The 22,893-nt window shown below is 45.8% G+C and overlaps 1 protein-coding gene across 1 annotated transcript in view; it reads left to right on the top strand.

Moving 5' to 3' along the window:
- RAI2 (retinoic acid induced 2) overlaps positions 1–8,091 on the top strand; it is a 45,799-nt gene extending 37,708 nt beyond the window's left edge. The window contains exon 2 of the mRNA XM_068425454.1: positions 5,949–8,091. Within this exon, the coding sequence (XP_068281555.1) occupies positions 6,054–7,715 (1,662 nt within the window). The 5' untranslated portion in view covers positions 5,949–6,053 and the 3' untranslated portion in view covers positions 7,716–8,091. The remainder of the gene's footprint in view (positions 1–5,948) is intronic.
- Positions 8,092–22,893: the final 14,802 nt, after the last annotated feature.

Below are 22,893 nucleotides of genomic sequence, written 5' to 3'. Positions count from 1 at the left end.
AACAGCAATATAGTTAGCAAATATATGACCCTAACGCGGCTCTTTGCAGGCGATGAGCTGGTGCAATAGGCAGACAGCCGTGGTATTTCTCAGCTGAACTATTTAAAAGACCGAAGTATGATCACCCCGTCAAGCCGCTGCCTTTGCGAATGATCGTGCTGTGTGCCGAAGCAGTGTATATGTATTGTCACTGTCCCATCTATAACGTGCCATTTTGCGCTGCTGTAATGATTTCCTTTCCCTCTCGTTCCCCCAGGGCTTAACAGCCTGGATGGGAGCCTTGACACAAATAGGTTCGCCTCCCAGAAGGATCCATAATGCAGCAGTGGAAACTAAAAGAGTACCTGTTGCATGAGCTACGTCAGAGCCTTATTATTCCTCTGGCGTCTTCTGAAGTTGTCTGATGAGATGCCCTTATTTTAACTGCTCCTCAGCAGCGTCCAGCTCATCCTCCATGACATAGCTCCCATAGAGTGAGAAGTAATGCGGGGCAGCGCGTGGGTGCGTGGTGAGCTGGGGACGTTGTGCAGAGGGATGGAGAGCAAAGGCTGCGGGTTGTAGCTTTCATACCGGTGGAGATACCCCAGTGTAGCCTTCCCTCCTCTCTCTGGCTGGTACCAGAGTGAATCCTGCCTGTCTTTCCAATATTTTTCTCGCCTTGCCCTCGGTCACTTTTGAATGGTGCCTCCTAAACCTTAACAGGGAGTTGCTGGGTATTTGAGCCAAGGGAGTGAGGGGGGAGAGGGCAGAGCTAAACCAGGATGCTTCCTTGGTGCCCCTCGGAGGGGACAGAGAAGTGCATCCCCAGCAGTTCCCCTTTGGTGATCACTAAGGGGGCATCGAGCCCCCTTTCAGGAGGTGATGGGACTGCGTTTGGGGTCTGTCTGTGAGCTGACAGGAGGGTGAAGGGCTGGTTCTCTAAACAGATGTCCTGTGGGTCTCCTCTGCTCTGCCTGCCCCATACCTCAGAGGGGTTCACTGTCACCTCTCCTGCGAGCAGAGAGGGGACAGGTCCCAACGGCCCTCCTGGTGCCTCTGCACCCAGCTGAGGGGTGTGTGTGTGGGGGGGTGGTATCAAACGCAGCACCATGAATGGTGAAACACAGAGGAGAAGGCTAGTTCACCATTAGCTGTGAGCTGGTTACTCCTTTGCCCTTCAGTGCCTGGGGATTACACTACTAAGAGGGTAATTGGGATGGCCAGGATTGTCAGTCCCCAGTGCCTGAATATGTCAATCAGTGAGAAATGTGCGAGGCAAATACTGCTGAAATAATCTCTGGTTTGCATGTATGGGAGAGCCAACCTGGATGTTATTTGTGTATTAATAGCTCCATGTATTTGGTATATGAAAGCTCACTTTATTCAAATACATTTTTTCTATTCTAGCAACAAGACACCAATAACAATACGGTAAAGCTTTTATCTGTGCATGGCTCGAACTATACAAAACAAAAGTTGCAGGATGGAAGATGATTTATAGTTTGTTGGTCTGTGTCAGTATGTGTACTTGTTGCCCAATTGCGTGTTTGCTGCAGAAGGATGCAGAAAGGTGGATCGGGCTTCGGCTGCTGAGGACAGGCAGGCCCAACCCTGAGCTTCTTCAGAAACCCACGTCTCAGTCGGGCGCAGGTTGGGTGCGTGGTTTCGTGGTGCATGAAGGGCCGTGGGGCGTGCTGCCATGCAGTGGCAAGACCAGCCCAATGGGGACCGGGGTGTGCAGGACCTGGTGTGGTGCTCAGGTTGGGTGCGTGCTGCCCAGGGTGCTTGGCAGGCCTGCCCCCCACCCAAAGGGTGGTGGGGCGACCCCACTGGGGGTGCTGCTGCCACCACCCTTGTTACTGGGCTTCTGCAGAGCAAAAATCAAACATGTTGCTTCTGGCAGGAGGATCAGTGACAGTAAGTAGCGAATTTTGGCAAAACACTGAAGTCCAAATCCATCCATAATTTTGTCCCCAAGCTGTTCCATTAAGTCAAGATTTCCAATTTTGTTTTGGTTTTGATAGTGTATTTATACTGAAAGGAAACCCAATTTTTCCAGGAGATACTAAGCAGGGCATCCCACAAAGGGAGCATCTGGGACTCTTCCCATAATTTGCATGGTATAATTTGAATTCTGTGTATACAGCGAGGTACGAGCCGTGGTATGGACGAGCAAGCGGAGCGCGGGGATGGCTGTGTACGGTGCCGTGCTGCGGTCCCACAGGAAGGCATGCCACAGCCCTGAGAAAAGTCTGTTGCGTAGCCATCAGCAGGAGATAAAAAAAATAAGCTAGAGTTATCAGCACCCCTTTCATGGCAGCTCTGTATAGCTAACATACCATTTCCTGTGCAGTTACACACATCATTGCATAGTGCCATGAACTTAACTCTTATCAGCACCCCGGTGGGAAAGCCTGGGTTATTTACAATAGGGCCCTTTTCAGTGCTGCAAGCTTCTTTTCAATTAAAACAAACAGCAAATTAAATATTAAATAGATAAGTAGGGTAAGTGAAATTAATTGATTTTCCGGCACGGAGGTGTGGTAGACAGAGGAAACTTAAGCAATTTCACTGAATTATATTAGCTTCATTTGTGTATAATTGGTACATGAAACTTGTTTTAAAAACTGGGTAACTCTGAATACTTTATGTGCAGTGAAGCAGCAATCTTTAAAAAAAAAAAAAGCAAACCCAAACCCAGCACATACTTCAGGTTGATTTTTATTACAGGAGAAATACAATATAGCTATCGCTGTTAATACCAACATTGAAAATTTACTTTAGTTTAAGTCATCTCCATGTTGACTTACGGTTTTGTACCATGTACTCGGTGTATGTAGTATAAAAAGGAGACCAGGAACTACAAAACACCTCTTTGGACAACTTCCAACTGTCTCTTGATCCCAGATCTTCAAACGTTTCCTCTTTTGAGGCTTGGGGACTTGGATCCTTTGCACTCTGTCTGCTTACTGACCTTGATAATAGGTGTTTAGTGTAATACATGTTTAGCAGCCCTGGGATCGCCCCTGGGTGAAACCGAAAATTGCTTTACAGGGTGCAGTGGGCAGTTGCGCTGTGACTCGGCTGTGCCTGGCAGCCAGCTACTGCCAAGCTGCAGACTGCAGGCAGGATTGTGAAATATTTTTAAGTGTCTGTATATATTATTTTTTTATTTTCCCCTGTAGTGTTCACATGCTCAAGAAGCAGGTGCACTGGAAGTACAGAAAGGCACGCTTCCACCTAGGAAAGGTGAGGGCGAGGGGGAAAAACCTCACCCCAAACCCATAAACCTGGGTCAAGGGCTGCACCTCACCTTTCTCTCCTTCTCCCGGTGTCAGTGTGGGACTGCGAGCAGTGCTGGTAGTCCTTTCAACACTATATATTTATAGATCCCAGAGATGTATAGGATGCAGTGTGGAAAACAGTATTTGACTATGCATTTGAAAAACCCCAACGAACCCCACAGGCATTTCTTCAAGGTGTCTGATGGTGATAGATGAGCTGTTCTTCCCCCCATATAGATACTTCCTCTGCCTCCAGCCCTGTCACCTTTTAAAGCACCAATGGGGGGATTTTATTATATTTTATACTTTCATCTTCGGTGGTGATCTGTCTCTCTCTCCATGGGTCCATGCAGCACGCTAGTCCCTCAAGTCTCTTATGCAGCATAATTTTAATCTTAATTTTTTTGTTTCTCCACGTTAAATGGGTTTGCCAGGGGAACGGGGTCATTTCCTCTCCCTGCCAGGTCATTAATTCCCTGTGAAAACATCGCGATCTCATGCTTCTCAAGCAAACAGAAACATCCGGAAGAGCCAGCGTCATGTGCAAAATACTAGGCTGTGCTGCAGCAGCTGGAGGAGCAAAGATGCTGGTGTACACTGCAGAGACCACAGGGTTTTAAAACGGTCATTTTAAAAAGAGGGAGGGAGAGATTATATAAGAGCAGTAGAAAATGGCTTTTTAATTCCTGAACAGAAACAACAATGTCTATTTTTTTCCAGCTTGAATCTGCGGAGCAGTCTCCTCATTGTCTTTAATTTTAGAAACGGTTGCTCTTCTTTTTTTTTTTTTTTTTCCCAAAACAAGACTGGCCCAATTTTTTTTGGTACTGATACTTGTCACTTTCTGAACAAGGGATTTGATTTTTGCTCCTGTTTTTCAGTGCTTGGGCATCTCTGCCTGCCTATAATCTGTCTCAGCCGAGGCTGGAAAAGGAAACAAACAAACAAACAAAATCCTCAACCCTGTATTTGAGAATGTTTTCTGCAGAACATTTCATAAGATGAGAAAAATCCGGAATTATTCTCCTTAAGCCAACAGCAGGAGAGGAAAAGAAATGACTCATCTGTTTACTTTTTAAATCCTTTTTAAGAACTCAAACACGCCTGATAAATTATTAGCATTTTACCCAACCAGCCTCCACTATTAACTCCCGACATTTCAGTAGTCTTGTGCTCGCCGTGGCATCTTGCTGCCAAACCCAAGGATTTACAGGTCTCAGGAGAGGCTTGGGAGATTTCCCACTTCCCTGCCTCGGCCATTTTTTAGCCTTTGTTCGTGGGGTTTGCTTCCCCTCCTCTCCCTTTTCACTCTCCCCTCTTAGTTTGCAGGTTTGCCAGCCTTACAAACACCTACGCGAGCACATAATTTCTGTAAGCACCAGAGCCGGCGGAGCAATTCGTGGGCTCTCAGACACAGATGCATCCCCAGGCTGGGATTCCTCAACCATCCAATTTCGGAGTGGTGCTGCCTTCCCTATCACCCCAACGCCAGCGTGCCTGCAGGACGCGAGGAAGGGTCTTGCTCCCACCGGCCCGGCCAGCCAGGCGGCAGCGGTGGCACACATTTAGTTCGTAGGGAGCAGGACTCGGCCACGTGCAGGTGAAAAATGTAAATTTGGGGTGCGCCGGTGCTTTCCCATGGTAAAGGAGTTGAAACCGGACAAGTTTCCATGGTGATTATTACTACGGCAGGATGCACCATGCACCTCAGGAGAGGCACGGGCAGTGCCAGCCAGAGCGGCCAGCCCCCAGCCAAAGTCTGCCAGCGGCAGCTCGCGGGACGGAAATTATTTAACCTTCGGAATAAATGGATGCGCAGTGCCATTAGTTTGCTGCTTTTCTTTTCAGGGGAAGGGGGAGTTAATCTTTTTAGGAAACAGGCTGTGAATTTCACTGGGATCATGCATGGAAAATGCCTCTGCCCTTTTTTAAATTGCCATGTGCTTGGTTAATAAAAGGGTTGTGCTGTCAAAACAAATTTGAAGTTGCTTTGATTTTTTTTTTTAATTCTTTGTGTCTTTTATGACTTGGGTGCCTGGTTCCCATGACCATCTCTATCTAGCTTTGTTGCAGGGTGATCATCGGAGTTTGGTTTGTATTTGCTCCTTTCTTACTCTGCACACGGCAGTTTCGGAGGTGCTGTACGCAGCGTGCGGCACTTGCCTGCTTGCCTTTAGTAAATCCCACTGGGATGAAAAAGGGACGAGTATTTTTAGGGGAAGCGAGGACCCTTTGCCTGTGGCGGAACATTTCTTAGACACAATATTTTTAGAAATGTTTTGTTTTGGGACTTTTGTTGAGTTAAAACAGCACGCTGTCGCTTGTCTCTGCCGTGCGCTGTCATTATGTGAAGCTTTGTTTAAAAACGTGAAAGGGGCGGATGGATCCAGTCCTTGTGTCAGGCTGCGTACTAGGGGGGGTGGCTGCAGGCAGCCCTCGAGGTCTTTTAAATTATCTGTGTTTACGGCTAAATATAAGTTCCTCAAAACTCTTCGTACAACACTCGCGGATGTATGTATATCCAGCATCTCTGTATATATACTACGCTGTATTATGGAGCCATTAGCCTGAAGCGTGGAAATGTTTAACAGCTTCTCTTTGGCAATGGGGTCTTTAAAGGCAATTGCAAATATTATTTTAAGGAGGAGATTTATGCGGTGCCTAAAATATGTTTCTGGTTTGCAGGCCAAATTATGTTCGTGCCAATGCTCCTGGCAGCCCGGAGCTGATGCGGGTCCTGCTGATGGCGATGTAGAAGCGGCGCCGGCAGAGCCCGAGAAGCCCTGCGACATGGAGGAGCTGTACAAGGACGCTCCAAACCTGCCCATGGACGTCACCAGCTCACCCTCGGCCATGGCCAACAACAAGCTGGAGAACGGGGTGGCCCAGCTGATCACAGCGGAGGCCTGGAACATCAACTCAGCCGACCTGATGAAGAAGGCCCTGTCCCCGCTGGTGACCGTCCCCGCACCCTCCATCCTGACGCCACCAGCCGAGTCGCAGAGTGGGGTGGCCCTGAAGGTGGCGGCCACTGTGCTGCAGCCCATCTGCCTGGGGGACAGCCCCGTCGTCCTGCCCATCCACCTGCAGGTCGCTGGCAGCGCTGCCCCACAGATGTCGGCCACCAACGCTGCCACCCCCTACGTCATGACCACCCAAGGCCCCGTCCCGCTGCCCGTCCTCCTGGAGCAGCACGTCTTCCAGCACCTGAACTCGCCCCTGGTGCTGCCCCCGGGGGCCACCTGCCCCGCCAGCCCCCTGCATGCCGGCCTCTTCCCCGGCGCCACTGCCTCCGTCGGGCAGCCCCAGCTCCTGGACCCCAAGCCCTCCAACCAAGCCCAGGAGCCTGTCCTGCCCCCCGTCTTTCAGACACCGGGGTTCGCCGCCGTCCTTCAAGACCTGTTTCCCTCGCAGGGTGCCCTGGGCTCTACCCCCTGCCAGCCTCCACCTGACTATGCTGCCCTCCCACCCCAGGCCTTCAGCTCGCCCCTCTCCCCACTGGTGCCCCCTGCCACGCTGCTGGTGCCCTACCCTGTTATCGTGCCCCTGCCTGTCCCTGTCCCCATCCCCATCCCCGTCCCCATCCCCGTGCCCCACGGTGCCGAGGCCAAGGTGGCCCCCGACCCACCCAAGCCGCCAATCTTCACCCCCCACTCTTGCAAGGGGACCCAGACCCCCTTGGAGAAGGAGGAGACAAAGCCCTTTGACCTCCTCCACCCACGGGAGTTTCCCCAGCTGAGCCGCCACACCGTCATCAAGATGGGCGGTGAGAACGAGGCGCTGGACCTCTCCATGAAAGGGCCACCTGCGCCCCGGGCCAGCGAGGCCGCCCCACCGCCACTACCGCCACCCGAGGACGGGGCCCTGGACCTGTCCCTCACCTCCTGCCGCAAGCCAGGGGGGACCCACGGGGAGACAGCCGGCACTGGCCCCACCGAGGCTGGTGTTCACCCTGCGCCGGACAAGCTCCCCGGCCTGGCTGCCCCCTTCGGCCCCTGCAAGCCCCAGGAGGCATTGGGCAAGGTGGAGGGCAGGGGGGTGGGCAGCGGGCCGGCCGAGCTGCTGCGGCAGCCGCAGAAGTGGCTGGTGGAGCAGGCGGGCAGGGCGGGCTGCGAGCCTAAGGCCGGCAACAACATCGAGATCGTCAGCACCTCGCAGACAGCCAAAGTCATAGTCTCCGTCAAGGACGCCGTGCCCACCATCTTCTGCGGCAAGATCAAGGGCCTGTCGGGTGTCTCCACCAAAAACTTTTCCTTCAAAAGGGACCTGCCCCAGGACTCGGTGCTGCAGTGCTACGACGTGAAGAGCCCGCCCGAGCCCCGGGACAGCGCCGAGGCCCTCAGGAAACCCGTCAAAAACAGGAGTGTAAAGCTAAAGAAAATGAACTCGCCGGAGATACATATTCTTCCAATCAAGAAGCAACGGCTCGCTGCCTTTTTTCCAAGAAAGTAAATTATGGCTTTTTAGAATTTTAAGATTATTATGAGAAGAAGAAGAAGAAAATAATAAAGAAGATGCACTTGGTTTTAAACTCATTTAAAACTTTAAACTATCTTTGTAAGTTATTTTTGGGGGAAGGGGGAGAGGATCGGATGTAGAGTCCTTATAAGCTGGGTTTTTCTTTCGTTTTTTTTTTTGTTATCGAATTTTGACTTTTCAGGAAACTGAATAAAAAGCAACCTATTTTTCAAGCAGATTGCACATTTTGCAGCTTTAATGGAGTAATGGATGAGTCTGAGGGGTAAGAGCTATTTTCACTGCCATAAAGTGCTTTGATGATGTAATTCTTCATAACTGTCAGAATGGAAATTTCAAAATAAATGTTTGTACGTGCTAATTGGTGGCGGCATTTTTTGTCATTTCTGAATTGCTTTCAGTGTACGGAGAAGGTTTGGCAAAAAGTCTGTAAACTGTAAAGCACCGCAACTGAATTCTGGTGAGCCTAAAATGTTAAGAAAAAATAACAGGCTAAGAAAAATTATATTGTCCCGCAGCACTGTCGGAGAGCACGTCACAACAGCCACTAACGATGCGCCCAAACGAGCTTCCGGAGGAGCAAGAGCGAGCGAGCGGTACAGCCTAACACCAGCTTCATTATGAGAGACCCATAGGAAACCATCTTAAAATATTAAGTAGTATTAGCACTCATTTAAAAGAGAAAAGCCTAAAAGTCAGGGGAATTCAGTTGCCAGGGGGCAGAAGGGGAAGGAAAAGTCACATAATTTTTCCCAGCCTGACTACAGATACATGGTAAAGTTGCGTATTGTTAGTTTTATAAATTTCTTTGATGGCTGAAATCAATGCACATGAAAGAGCAGAACTGTGTAACTTTGGCAGTGTACAAGCCACCCACGTCAATGGAGAAATATGAATGTACGATGAAAATAAAAGTTCTGGTAGGGTACAGTTTTGCACTTGTGTATGGAAATGAGCTGGAGATGCATTATTGTCTGTTGGCTTTTAAGTTCACACAGCTCGCTTGTAAAAACCCATCCTGACGGAAGGACGAATGTGAGAGCGAGAGAACAATTTTCGGTGGGCATTGCCTTTTTGTGGCTATACCCATTAAGCAGAAAAACTATATTTTATTACTTCAAATGACACATTCCCATAGTCTAAATAAAAAAAGCCATTGTAACCCAGCAGCTGGAAGCAGTCACACGCTAACTGTGCCTTCCTTTACCTAGCTGCAGCCAAGCTACTTCCAAGACTTTTCTTGGACAATTTTGGGAAGGTTTTTGCAGTCGTTCATGCAATTAGAAGTTGCCCAAAGCAGTGGCTTTAGGGTTAGAAGTCTAACCCCATCCTTAGGCACCGGTGTCATGCCAAAATCTGTTGAAACTTTTGATGCCAGCAGACACCCATTTGCTATTAAGAAAATGCATTAGGAGGTTAGGAAAGGCATGCTGCTGCTCTTTTACTGGGTTGAAGGATCGCTACCCTCTTGCCTAATATGAAAATCGGGGACTTTCACATAAGCATAGCATCAAATTCTGTCAAACTCTTGCTTTTTAAGTATTTTTAAAGCCTTTTATTTTTCTCCAAGCTGGCAGAACTGACAATGTTCAGAAAAGTGTAAAGTGTTGATGGATTCATTAACGTTTAGTCATTGGACTGTATTTTTTTAAATTTTTTTTTCTTAATTGAAAATAGTCTGCTACTTTGTTTTGCTCCTTCCAAGAAACTGTGCTGATGAAATGTGTCGTCCTCTAGTTATTGCAGTGCAGAGGCTCAGGATTTCGACATCCCTTGGGACGGTTGTCCCAGTTGTCACTGCCGCGCTCTGTTTCAGCTAGGCCCGCTCCAGAACATCAAAAGATCTTCTGAAAAAGTAGTTTTCCCCAGGGCTACACCAGATTATTTAAAAAGAAGGAGATCACAGCATTAGCTGCTGTCATTTTTATTTCGCAGTTGACAGAAGCAAGTTCAAAAGAAGTTTGTGGGATTTTTTTTTTTAATTTTTTTTTTAAAAGTATGCGTTTCTCACACTGGTGGTTACATCTACTGCACCACCCGCCCAGATCCCCACTGTGCTTGTGTGAGCGTCATCCCCCACAGCATCCTCAGCTGGGGGCCAGAGGGCACCCACCCAGTGCGCACCCCTCCGGCCGGCCACGGGGCACCTGCGACAGGCAGAGCAGCACCCGGCAGCGGCACCAGCTGCAGGTGCTGAGGTTTTCCCTCCTCTCCTTCGCAGGCCTTTACTGGCAGCTGTTGGTGCTCCCCGCTTAACTTCAATGCCCAGACTGCCTGCCGGCCCACTCTGCACACAGTGGTCTGGTTTAACTGAATTTAGACCACAAGCCCCAGAAACCCTGCCAACAAATGAGGCTAAATCAGCTTTATGCCATTATAAACCCCTGCAAGCACTGTCAAAACGCCTGATGCCTACGGGTGACTAATTCAGTTTAAAGCCAACTGGTACCGGTTGTAAAGGCAGACCAGACCAGCAGCCACACAGATGCATCTTCCCTCAGGCCGTGACAAGAGTAGCTGCAACCTCCTCTCTCTGAGACAGGGCTGAGGAAAACCAGAGCAGGCTCCACGTGTCCTAGTGTCCCCCTCTGCCCCCCCAGGACCACCACCCCCCCGGCTTTACGGGTCTGTCTCCAGAAGGGCCAAGCTCCACAGCACTGCTGGTCACAATCAATGTCCCCCACAAGGCAACACAGGCTGGAGCCACCCCACTAGGAATGGATGGACAGAGCAGACAGGGCTCACCCACCCACCCACCACCTGGCTTCTCCATTGCTTAAAATGCAATGGCAGGGGGGATACTTTGAACAGCATCTTCTCCGGGAGGACCTGGGGCAGCTCCCGCTCCCTCCCCTGATACCCCATGCAACCCCAGCCCTCAAGGCTGTGCCGCAGGAAGCAGAGCCACGCACCGGCACCTCTCCTGATGCTTAACTCCGTTGGGCAAACGACACAAAGTAGGGACCATTTGCCTCCCACCATCACTCACGTGTGAAGCACGAGTCCTACATCCCGTCGGCACGGGGGAGAAGCAGCCACGAGACAAGGTACTTAATTACACCAAGATTGAGCACTTCCACCTCCTCCTCCTCGCCACTAGCAGCAATTACAGATTTTGTATATTGGGCCATTAATTTTCTACAGGGCTACATTTTAACTGCTTCTGAAACTTCTGTATGAGGAGAAGGATGCGGAGCTGCACTTGTGATATATGGAGCTTCCATTTCTGGTGGCTGTTAATGGAGACATTAATACCTCTTGTGAAGTTGAAGGGAAAGTCATTAAGCCATAATGGTAGGAGGAAGATGTTTTACAATGATGGGTATACGCAAGGTAGAGAGAGAGAGGAGCAGTGCGGACCCTCAAGGGCAACCCTTGTTGGCTCCAAGCTTTCTTTGACTTGGACTTGGGGTGTGGGCTTTTATTAGGGAGTAGGATGAGAGGGGAAAGGGTTTTGGGCGGTGGGTTACCTTCCGCCCATCAGGCAGGGGCTTCACAGGAAGCCAGACACTGAATCGGAGGAGGGGGGTAGGGCTGCGTGTCTCAAAGGCCATGGTGCATGGCAGCCTCAAGGGTGGGAGAACTCAGATGCACCATCCTAGAACTTTCCTCCGCTGGGGCAGCCCCGCTGCCGCACTCAGCACCCGCAGGCAGCCAGTCCCCTTCCCCTGCGCTGCCCAAGGCATGGCTCCGGGACCAGGGGTGCACAGCTAAGGCTTTGGCACTCCAAGTTAGCTGTTAGCAATAGAAGTGAATCCAAAAGAAGAATGAGCAGCTTCTCAGTCAGAGAATTTACCTGGACCAGGTGGTTTTTAGGCTGAGAGAACAGGCAAGCAGTCAGGTCAGATGCAGTCAATTATGAGCACAAGAAAAAGGTGAAGGGGGAGAGGAAAGCTGGCAGTGGAAGCCAAGATAAGAGCCACCTCCAGGCCTGTGAGCATCACACCTTTATTAAAGTCAGGAAGCGGCCAGCCAGAGAATGAAAAGCAGAAGCACGGCTGTGGCCCTTGGCCATGAGCAGATGACAGATAGAGAAAAGGAAAGTGTCAGCTTCAAAGACAAGGCTCTGGGGCCACTGGGCTTAGCGAGAGCGGGAAGGAAGGTGAGCACTGAGCGCTGGGAGGGTAAGGCTTTCTTGGGCTGAAGGCAGCTGAGAAGCGAGAGCAGGGGGAGGCTGTACATCAAACCATGCACACACAGAGCACGCGAGGCAGCGTGGCCCTCCTGCTCTGCCCCGACACAGCAGGTGACAGGGCTGAGCAGCAGCAAAGCCAGCCCGACGGGCAGGGGAGGGGAAGGAGGACAGCAAAGGCATCCGTTCCTGCATATCACAGGCGTGAAGTAATGCGCATGACCTAGGCCCTCCTACCACCCACGCTCCTCTCCGCTGTAAAATTGATAGGCAAATACATCTCCCCATCAGTGCAAAACTGTTCTTTTTTAACCACTTCTACCCATTTTCTGCTCAGACCCTCAGAGGACCGGGATGATGACACCACCTTGCGCATCCCTGCAGAGGTTTGGCCCGCAGGGGCTCACTCAGCAGCTTCACGCACTTCTTGCGTGCAAAAGCTGTCAGGGGAAACTGGCTGGCACAGAAGTGGCTGCTAAGTGCCGAAGGGAGCAATTCGGAGAAGTCCATGCCCCTTCCCTTGCACAGAGGCACCTCAGCACAGTGATCCGACAACAATAAGCGACTCAACAGAGTCCTCATGAAGAATCTTAGACAATGCAAATAGCATAAAGCAACATTGCATAATATCCTGGTGCCAGATGTTCTAGTTTCTTTTTCTGCTCAAGTTTATAAAAACATGCTGAAGGGCTCAGTCAAAGACCTTGTTTTCCTCTGGCTGGGATCGGTTCCTGCCTTCCCAAATGCAGCCAGCCTGCCACTGTGACATTAATGACGTTAATTTGTGCAATTTGCTTTTTTCACTCACCTTTCACCTTTTTCCCCAATGTTTCCTCCTCCTCTTATTTAAAGTTGCATTTCTCTTAGACTATACCACGTACTCTTCATGCTGAAGTTTGCAATTCAGAGTACTCTGGAGCAGTCCTACACCCACAAGCAAATCCCTTAATTTTAGTGCGGAAAACATATTTTCCACAGTTGTTAAAATCCTGGTATCGCAGCCCTGCTAGGAAAATCCGTTCTGTTGTTGAACCATCTGAAGCATTTCTTCATGTTTGGGGAGAAAAATTACTAATCACTAAAATATTTAGCACTGCTTTGTGCCCATATACCCCAAGCTCTCCTAGAATAATAGCATAATATCCTGGCACTGAAATTATTAGGATACTTTCAAACTAAGTGGGGAAAATTAAAAGAGCAAACAGCAGGGTACAATCTAATCTGATATCTGGAAGGGAGTGCTATTTCCCAGGTAAAACGTTAGTTTTCACTGTTAAGAAGCGCATGTTTCCAGTGAAGTGCTGGTAACAGACACATGGCATACCCACATCAGCCTGTGCCTGGCCTCTCCCTTGCTCCTGGGATTACTAACGCTTCTTAGCCCACAGCTGTCTCAAAATGGTCACATTTGCTGCATTATTTCAATATCATCTTTCCCACCACATCCTCATTGATGGAGTTCCCATCTATCTTTGCTTAAGAACCAAAGATAGGCAACATTTTGTCCTAGTCTGGCATCTTGCAGACTAACGGTGCATCACTGTGACACAAAACAAAGAGGTCCTTCTTTCTGGAGCTTACATACTGCAAGAAAACCCCTAAAAGTCCCATCAGTAAGCATGGGAAACCTATTAATTTTTGAGGCTTCTGATACACAAGTCATTTCATGTTTATTGAGGAAAAAAAAACACCCTACCTGCATTCACAGTTACAAAGGTACCAAGTGGATTTTTCATTCTTTAAACAAATGTTTCAAAATAAGTATCTTGAAAGCTTGGTCTACAGAGCAGTGTCCAGCATAAGAGGGTGCATGCCTGCCCTTCAGAGATGCTCCACAGCTCAACCACAATGTCACAAAGCTGCCACACGTGATGTTAAAGCCTGATGATGCATATGCCACACTCATCTAGCATCACCTGTATTCGTGCACAGGGGGGTCAGAGTGAGGTTAAAAAAGACCAACAGAATATTTAAATGCTGTTTGTCTGCCTTTCGCCACTTTAAACAAGAGATATGCAACAGTGCTCTAACTGTGCAACAACAAGGATTTAAGAGAGCAGAAATATCCTCTATGGATAGACTTTTTGGGCTAGATATTCTGGACATCCGGACTTTCGAGTGAGACCCCTTGTGTGGTAGACCATGGGATATGGCCAGCGTTTCTTGGTTAGTACAGCATGCACCTGAACGTTTCCTTCTGAACACCAACTAGGTCTTTCAATGAAGGACTCAAGTAAGGGGATTGTTCCATCTTACTTGCAACATACAACACTTCAGGTGGGGAATTAGCTCATGTGCGTTAAGTGAGATGGGTATCGAGGCTCCCATGATAGATACTGGAAATCTAGTCAATAAAACCAATAGCATCAAAAGCCCTATTCATCTTTTTGTAAAGCAGATGTTGGTATCTGGTCAGATCACTCATACCCTCAACTCAGTCAGCTAGACCTCCATGGACTACAATGAGAAAGAGTCTAGACAACTATGATATAAAGACATGAAGTTATATGAAATTAAATCCAATCCTGTATTCCTAGGTTTTGGCTCTTCGATTGGTCCAGCTTTAAAAGAAATTACATCAAGAGGCAGTTGGTAGCAGCAGCTCATTCAGTTAGGAAGAAACAATTTAAGGACAGAGAGAAGATGCCCCAAGAATTGGGTAGGGAATTACAAGGACTCAGCCCATGTTTTCAGATGACATCATGTCAAGATAAAATACTTCACATCCCTGACGTGGCTCAAAATGTTCATCTCTAACTTTCCTCTTTAAAATCTCAGCTCAATGCAAAGATAGTAGTTAGAACTCAACAGTCAGTACATCCAAATCTGAAAGTTTAAGCTAGTGTATCGACCTGGTTTTCTCTTTTCTGATTTTCCATTACTTCATTCTTCATATATTTTCCTTCCCATGTTTATTGCACGCAAACCCTATCACTCATCCCAGGCCTCCATTTCTGTTTTCTTTCAAAACATTTAAACTTTTCCCAACCTGTTCATTTCCTGTAGCCAAACACCACCCAGGCAAAGACAGTTTACAATTAATAAACTACACTGAATGCAAAGATGTATGAAAGTAACATGCTCCCTTTGGCTGAGCTGGGGATTGGTTAACAGCATTCAGTTAAAAAAAAAAAAAAAAAAAAACACAACAAACCCAACAAAACCCCCCAAAACTAAAAGTCACCAACGAAAAAAATCCCCAACCTCACACCATTGCCCATTGAGCCTAATAAGCAATACGTCCCAGGTATATTATGATGACCCATCTAGTACCTCACCCCTAAAGCAAAAGCACAAACCAAGGGCAGACTAAAACTGAGCATTTGTTTAATTTCTCCCTCCCCACTATTTTGTTCATGCAAGCACAGGGACTTAAAAAAAGAGAGACAGACTGACAGACAGAAAAGCACTTTGTAGACTACACCTTGAGTAACATCACCCAGGTGAGAGGCGTCTGTTCATAACCAAGTACCACTAACATTCCCAGGCCAGGAGAGAAATCAGTAGCAACAGTCAGTACGTACATCAGATCAAGCAAGCAAGCTGCACAGTCCTTTTCTTATTTTTCAAAACACGCAGGAGTAAGCACATGCAAATGAGTAAAAAGCACATGCAAAGACCCTTCCTTCAAAATAGAGGGTCTCCAATATGCAGAAGACCTGCTTGGCAGCACTGGTTTGGAGAGATGGAAGTTGAGAGAAGAAGAGTTCAGACCTGTTTAAAAACCCTACTCTTAGGGATCTGGACAGTATTAGCGCAATTGCTTGGGGCAAGAGTGTGCCTCTGACAAGTACTGAAAAAAACTAAACACGAGAAAGGGAGAAGCCTAGTAAAATTATGGCCTTTTGCATTTGAACACCAGACTTTAAGGTGCGCCACCATTCATTAAGATTTTTCCCAGTGTCTTGCCAATTGCCTCAGCTTCCACCTCGGAGGGTAGAGGAGTCTTTGTCTTTCCATTTCTTGACCTCAGCGCTGAGACTGCCAACGCAGGGTAATAGCAATTATCATGGTGGTTTTGTGGCGTATTCATTTCCTTCCAGCTGTCATAACTAGAAAGGAACCATTGGCAGAGAGGGTTTCTGCCAGCTTCAAGCTGTACATCTGTTCGTGTTTGTCTGTTCACATAACATGGGATGCGATCTCCCTTTGCTCTTGTGCTAGCATCTGTTTGCTCATACTGTTTGTCCTGGAAGGGCTTTGATTTCAGAGGCTGAAAAGTGAATTTCTGTGGATGAAAATGTCTTCAGGTATTTTAAAAAGAAAAGCAGTAGGGGTGTGTATCCTTCGCTATCAGCACTAAGCAGTTCCCCTGCAGACAATGAAAGCTGAAATAAAACTAGCAGTGGTCCATAAAGCTACGAGGAGAAGCAGCTCATGCAGGATGACTCAGCTTGTACAGCAAGACTGGGAGATTCTGGAGCTGGTGGAAGCTAATTCTGATTCAAATGGGACAAATTACAGCTAATCAAAATGATCTGCTAGGACAGCGATGGATGATTCATCTAAGTGAGGGATTTAAAAGTCTATTGGACCACTATAATTGCATATTTTAAGTACACATAGGACTCCCATCATCTACACAGCCACAGTAGTGAGAATTTATTTAGGACAAACAGTCAGAGGAGAAAGTTTTTAAATATATGTATTTTGCTACTTTAAAAAAAAAACTCTGACGTTCTCACTGTAAAATAAAATGTAAAAAATATATAAAATCTCATAGTTGCAGACTCAAAACAGCGAGTTTACAACAGACAGTTCAGATTTTAAGAAGATAGTCTCAAAATGGCTCTGTGTGACCTTTGAAACAACAGGAGCACTGACAGTTGAGGAACAAGAACCCAGGATTACGGGTTAGTTAGTAAGCTTTACAGAGTGAAAGATTATAATCAAGGCTGAAGAAAAAAGCAGAAACCATTTCACCACAGAAATGGATGTGAAATCAGCTTCTGCCTCTCTGCATCACTCTTAGGCACTTCCAAACGAGCACTTTTTACTCACTCCAATCATTTTACATGTAATAAAAAAATGAGGAGGAATATGTGACCTTTGAAACTGATCTCAAGGGGGGCTTTTTTATTTTCCTTTTTTTTTTTTTAAACCAAGCCAGCCTCACTCTATGTAGCTTCAACTCAACAGAAACAGCAGCAGAAAGATGAAGATGCCTGTAACTTTTAGAACAGGTTCACACATCTAATGTCGGAATTAAATGCTCATTTTACTCTATTATGTAACTAGCTAGCCAATCCAAGAAAAATACTGCTACCCACTTTTAAAATGTGTTTAGTAACATTATACTGCATGAAAATAGGGTATACACTATAGGTAACAAAAGGAAGAATGGAGAAAACATGGGCCCACTGCTCAGTGAGATGGGGGACCTCATTACACAGGACGTGGAAAAGGCTGAAGTACTGAATATCTGCTTTGCCTCAGCCTCAGCAAGACCAGCCCTTAAGGAACCCCAGGTCACAGAGACCAGGGGAAAAGGCTGGAGCAAGAAAGATGGACCCTTGGAGGAAAAGGGTCAGGTCAGGGAATACTTAAGCAAACTGGACATGCATAAGTCTAAGGGAGCTGGCAGATGACATTGCAAGGCCACTCTCCATAATGTTAGATCTATCATGGTGAATGGGAGAAGTGACTGAAGACTGGAGGAAAGCAGATGTCACTCCTATTTTGAAGAAGGGCAAGGAGGAGGACGCAGGGAACTACAAGCCAGTCAGCCACACCTCAATCCCTGGGAAGGTGATGGAGCAGCTAATGCTGGAAACGATTTCCAGGCACGTGAACGAGATGATCATCAGGAGTAGTCAGCGTGGCTTCGCCAAGAGGAAGTCATGCTTGACCAGTTTGATAACCCTTCATGATGAAATGACTGGCCTGGTCTTGATTGAAGGCCTTTGACACTGTCTCCCATAAGATCCTCACAGACAAGCTGTTGATGTCTGGGCTGGATGAGCAGTGAGGTGCATAGGAAACTGGCTGAATCGCCAGGCCCAGAGGATAATGATCAGTGGCATAAAGTCTAGCTGGAGGCCAGTGCTGTATCCCAGGGGTTAATACTGGGTCCAGTCCTGTCTGATATCTTCATTAGTGATCTGGATGATGGGGCAGAGCGTACCCTCAGCAAGTTTGCTTATGACCAGCTGGAATGGCTGATAAACCAGAGGGTCACGCTGCCATCCAGAGTGACCTCAACAGGCAGCAGAAATAGACGGACAGGAAACTCATGAAGTTCAACAAGAGGAAGCGCAAAGTCCTGCACCTGTGGAAGAACAACCCCAGGCACCAGTACGTGCTGGGGGCTGCCCGGTTGGAAAGCACCTTGGCAGAATAGGACCTGGGATGTCCTGGTGGACACCAAGTTGACCATGAGCCAGCAATGTGCCCTTGCCGCAAGGCGGCTAATGGTGACCTGGGCTGCATGAGAAGGAGCGTTGCCAGCAGGCTGAGGGAGGTGATCCTTCCTCTCCCCTCAGCACCGGCGAGGCCACACCTGGAGTGCCATGGTCATCTCTGGGCTCTCCAGTACAAGAGAGACATGGACATACTGAAGAGAATCCAATCAAGGGCCACAAAGATGATGAAGGGACTGGAGTATCTCTCCTATGAGGAAAGATTTAGAGAGCTGGGACTGTTCAGACTGGAGAAGAGAAGGCCCAAGGGGGATGTCATCAATGTATAGAAATACCTGAAGGGAGCGTGCAAAGAGGGCAGAGCCAGGCTCTGTGCAGTGGCAGGACCAGAGGCAATGGGCACAAACTGAAACACAGGAGGTTCCCTCTGAACATCAGGAAACACTTTTTCACTGTGATGGTGATTGACCCCTGGCACAGACTGTCCAGGGAGGTTGTGCAGTCTCAATCCTTGGAAATATTCAAAAGCCATCTGGCCATGGTCCAGGGCAACTGTCTTTAGGTGGCCCTGCTTGAGCAGAGGGGGTGGATCAGATGAGTTCCAGAGGTCCCTTTCAACCTCAACTAGTCCTCAATTCTGTGATACACTCCTCAATTCCTACCTAGAACGGGGCAGATACAAGACAAACCTAGAAAACACAAAAAGCTGTAGATACAAAACCTGCTATATTTAATTTGAAAACCCTCATGTCTATGCTGAGCAGTATTTTTGGTTTTCGCTGTATCACTGCTTTCTATACAGCTTTCTATATACTCATTACTTCCAGTTACTATTTTAAGTCTATTATAGAAAAAGCTTTTAAAAATTACATCGTTTCAGAGTAACTGGCACAGAGAACCATGCATAAAAGCTTTGTAAGTGGTCTAGACAAGAACACCAAGCAGACTTAAAATAATCTTTGATAATGCAGAACAGAAAAAAAAAAAAAAATCAGCTCAAACTGGAAACAGAATAGATAAATAGTATAACACAAATTATCTTAAAAGAGTGACTAGCAGCCTCTGCTTCAAGTTGGCTGGACATAGGCTGCTCTAACTCCTTGGCTCTGGATGTCAGGCCATTTAAATTAAGAATTATTTACATTATAGATTCACATATACATATATATGAATAAGCTTTCATTAGTTACTCATATTAAAATGAAAACATGATCCCAACTTGGCCCATTGGAATAATACATGAATAAGAAAAGGTGACTGGAGCCCTCTGAGTTCAGCAGGAAGATTATTAATTCAACAGTGCACCCATGTTTCAGTTCTCTGAATTTCCCCTCCAATTAAAGTAAAGACAAGCACAAAAAACCATGGTGTTTCATCTGAGCAGGTTCAAACTTCAAGATTTTAGTCATCCTTACTCAGGGCTTCATTTTTGCCTTACAGGAATACTTGAGATACTCAAATGTAGAATCTTTGTATCACATTCAGGACATAGACAATCACATCCACAGACTCACATAAAACTGTCATCAGAGTTACAGAGAAGGTTAACATTGCTTTTGAGCAAATTATAGCCCTGAGTGACTGGAAAGGAAGAAGAGATTCTACAAATACTGTGAGTATTCAGATGAACATCTTTGCCCCTGTGTCTACCAGCTGAAGTAAAAACTGGTGTGCCTTTATTAAAAGCAACAAAAAAGGGGAAGATGCTCCATCCTTTGAGCCAACATTGTTAACATGATGTTGCTGTCTTTCACTATCATTCCTGAAAGAGCCCTACAGTACGTTTACAGCCACATCAAACTTGTTAGAAGTGCAGTCATGTCAACCACAAAGTGCAATCACCCTGCCATACAGCACTCTTCAATTTCAATACTGTATAGGTCTTCTGTGACAAGAATTGTGAGAGCTGCTAGTCCTTCCAGGCAGTAGCATTTCAATTTCAAATAGAAGAGATCTTAAGATGTAGTGAGTAGTTATGGCACTGTCTTGCAAGATGACTGAAAGATACAGAACCAGGTAAGCAGATGAATCCCTGTTGACAGAAAAGCAACTCAGAGAAACAAAGAGAATAAATCATGTTGTCTTCTATATCAAATATGCACCAAAAAGATATTCATTATCTTTTGAGAGAGATCAGATGCAAAATTGCTAATACCAACTTCCAAGTTCCATAATTTGCCTCCAAAGGATTTGAGATTACTGTTAACCCAATTTAAGTTACTTCTCAAGCACAGGCTGATCACTGCAAACAGCCACCAGAACAACGGACTTCTGCGTCACAGAAATAAGAAAGCATGAAGTATATGAAGTTCAAACCTATTGCCATTAACTGCTTTGATTTAAAATACTTCAGGTCTTCATCTGAACCCAGGACAAACAGTTTTAGCAGTCTCTTCCCTTCAGTGGTTATAGAAGAATTCTGTAAGCTCTAAGTGGCAAAATGTTATATGCAAAACTAAACAGTTGAATATATTCCTAAGTTGTTAATTTGAAAGCATAGACCAATCCAAGTTCAAACATTAATTGCTTCAGATAAACAGCGTTGGAATGATTTTACTCTTTTGATTAAAGCTTCCTTACATCAGACGTTTACATGAACTGTCAAGAACTGCCAAATGCCAGATAAGATAGCTACCCTTGCCTACGCAAACAGTGCTCACACAATGTCAAACAAAATGGACAGTTACAACAATGAACAAGCTATTTTATTTTTGCTGATAGATAAGAACATCCCATTGAAAATAAAGAATAAGAAATATATTCTGCTATAACACTTGGAACGCTTGAATCTCACGCTATAGCATACGGTGAAATTCTGGTACTGCAACATCACAGTAATCCCTGGGCACAAGGGTGCACAGAAAGCCTTGAACAAATATTTATACCCATAATAGTGACATGTACAAAAATGTCATTCCAGAAAGGCCAAACAGAAAATTTACATCTTTGTTTTTCTTATGCCAATGGCAATGTAAAAACTGAAAACTGTTTTCAGTCAATTACGTCCACTGAAATCATATGAGATCTTTTTACGCTAAAGAACTCTGAAATTCAGTGTTCTTCAGTGGAAGAAGTAAAGGTATAAACAATACACCAAACATGTGGGGCATGATGTTTTCCTCTCTATATAACTAACTTTCATACGGTCACACCAACAATCAAGTCAGTATTTTCCTAACACAAAGAGAAAATATTCTGCTTCTCCAATTAATGCTCTGACCTTTTCTTCCTATGAAGAACATGCTTGTATTATTCATCTAAGCATACATGCACCACAAAAGATATGCAAAACAAATCAATATAGATAACCTTTAGTGTCAAATGTCTAATGATGTAATAATAAAAACAATTCTTAAAGTCCAAATGACTTGCTAAATTAAAATTGCATTGCAGTCACTTAAACTAACAAAAGACTCGGACACCTGTGAGCCACAAAATTTATTATTTTGCAGCAGTATCTCTGCTGAAACCTGAGGAGTATCAGACTATTGGTAAAGCAAGGCATTTTCAGCAAAGGAATTTGTAAAAAATATACTATATGCTTTCATATAAAAGGCAGTAAGAAATATAATAAAACCTACCATTTTAGGACTACACCATCCCTAGCAAATAGTTTTTACCACTCGCACTATTACATACAGTACATTCAGTTTCCTACATAGAAAGTATATTTTCTTGTCCCTGATGTATATTACAATAGGCAGTGACAACAAACTGCTTTATTATCACCACTCATTCTTGCAGCTTATACAAACAGCACCAATTTTACCCAAAAAAGGCTTATCGGTTACTTAGTAGCACTTTCTTATAGGAAATACAAGCCCAAAATATCGGAACTAAATGCGTCTTTCCAGAGATATAACAGAATATATGGCTCAGAGTTAAGGGATGAATAACCAAGAGTATTGCATAGTACAGGGATCTCGCCTGTAAGAATAAAGCCACCCTTTGATTGTTTGTCACCTTGTGACTCCAAGAATGGACAACAAATTAAATGGGGGCTAATGAATATGAAAGTAGTACACAACTAAATTTACTGGTAAAAAAAACAACAAGAAATTGTACAGTTCTTTCTGGCACAGTGCAAAGTACACATTAAAAAACTGAATACATATGTACAGTGTGTATGTATATTTTTATATATATAGTATGTATTTCCCCAACACATACACGTGTATATATAAAAAGCACGAACACACATATCCATGCTAAACTTAGCAAAAAGATGCAATGTTTAAAATGTGGATGTGTTGTTCCAGTTAAATCACTCTGTCCCAGAAATGGCTGTTTATACAGCCAATATATCCTTCCATGAAGCAGAACTGTTTATTGCCTGCATAAATTGACAATATACCGTACATTTGTCCTCATAACTTACCAAAGGACTGATAATCACACTTTATAAAAGCTTGTATTTGTATTAAGCCCTCTCCTCCATAATCCTTCCCTCCCCACACCTCCATCCCCCAAGACCAATTCGTATGGCTATTCCCTTTATGGAAATCTAGGAGGAATAATCTAGAATAATATACTAGAGTATTACTCTGCTGGTGGACCAGACACAGTATTCACTACAGAGATGAGATCTTCTATTTTAAATTTTTCTTGCAATATAAAAGTTTACAGCCACCCCTGTACAAATTATTAACACCTGATGCTGGTA

This window comes from Nyctibius grandis, chromosome 2 (genome assembly GCF_013368605.1).
Source record: "Nyctibius grandis isolate bNycGra1 chromosome 2, bNycGra1.pri, whole genome shotgun sequence".
Classification (NCBI taxonomy): Eukaryota; Metazoa; Chordata; class Aves; order Nyctibiiformes; family Nyctibiidae; genus Nyctibius; species Nyctibius grandis.
This window is presented reverse-complemented; position numbering and strand designations above follow the sequence as displayed.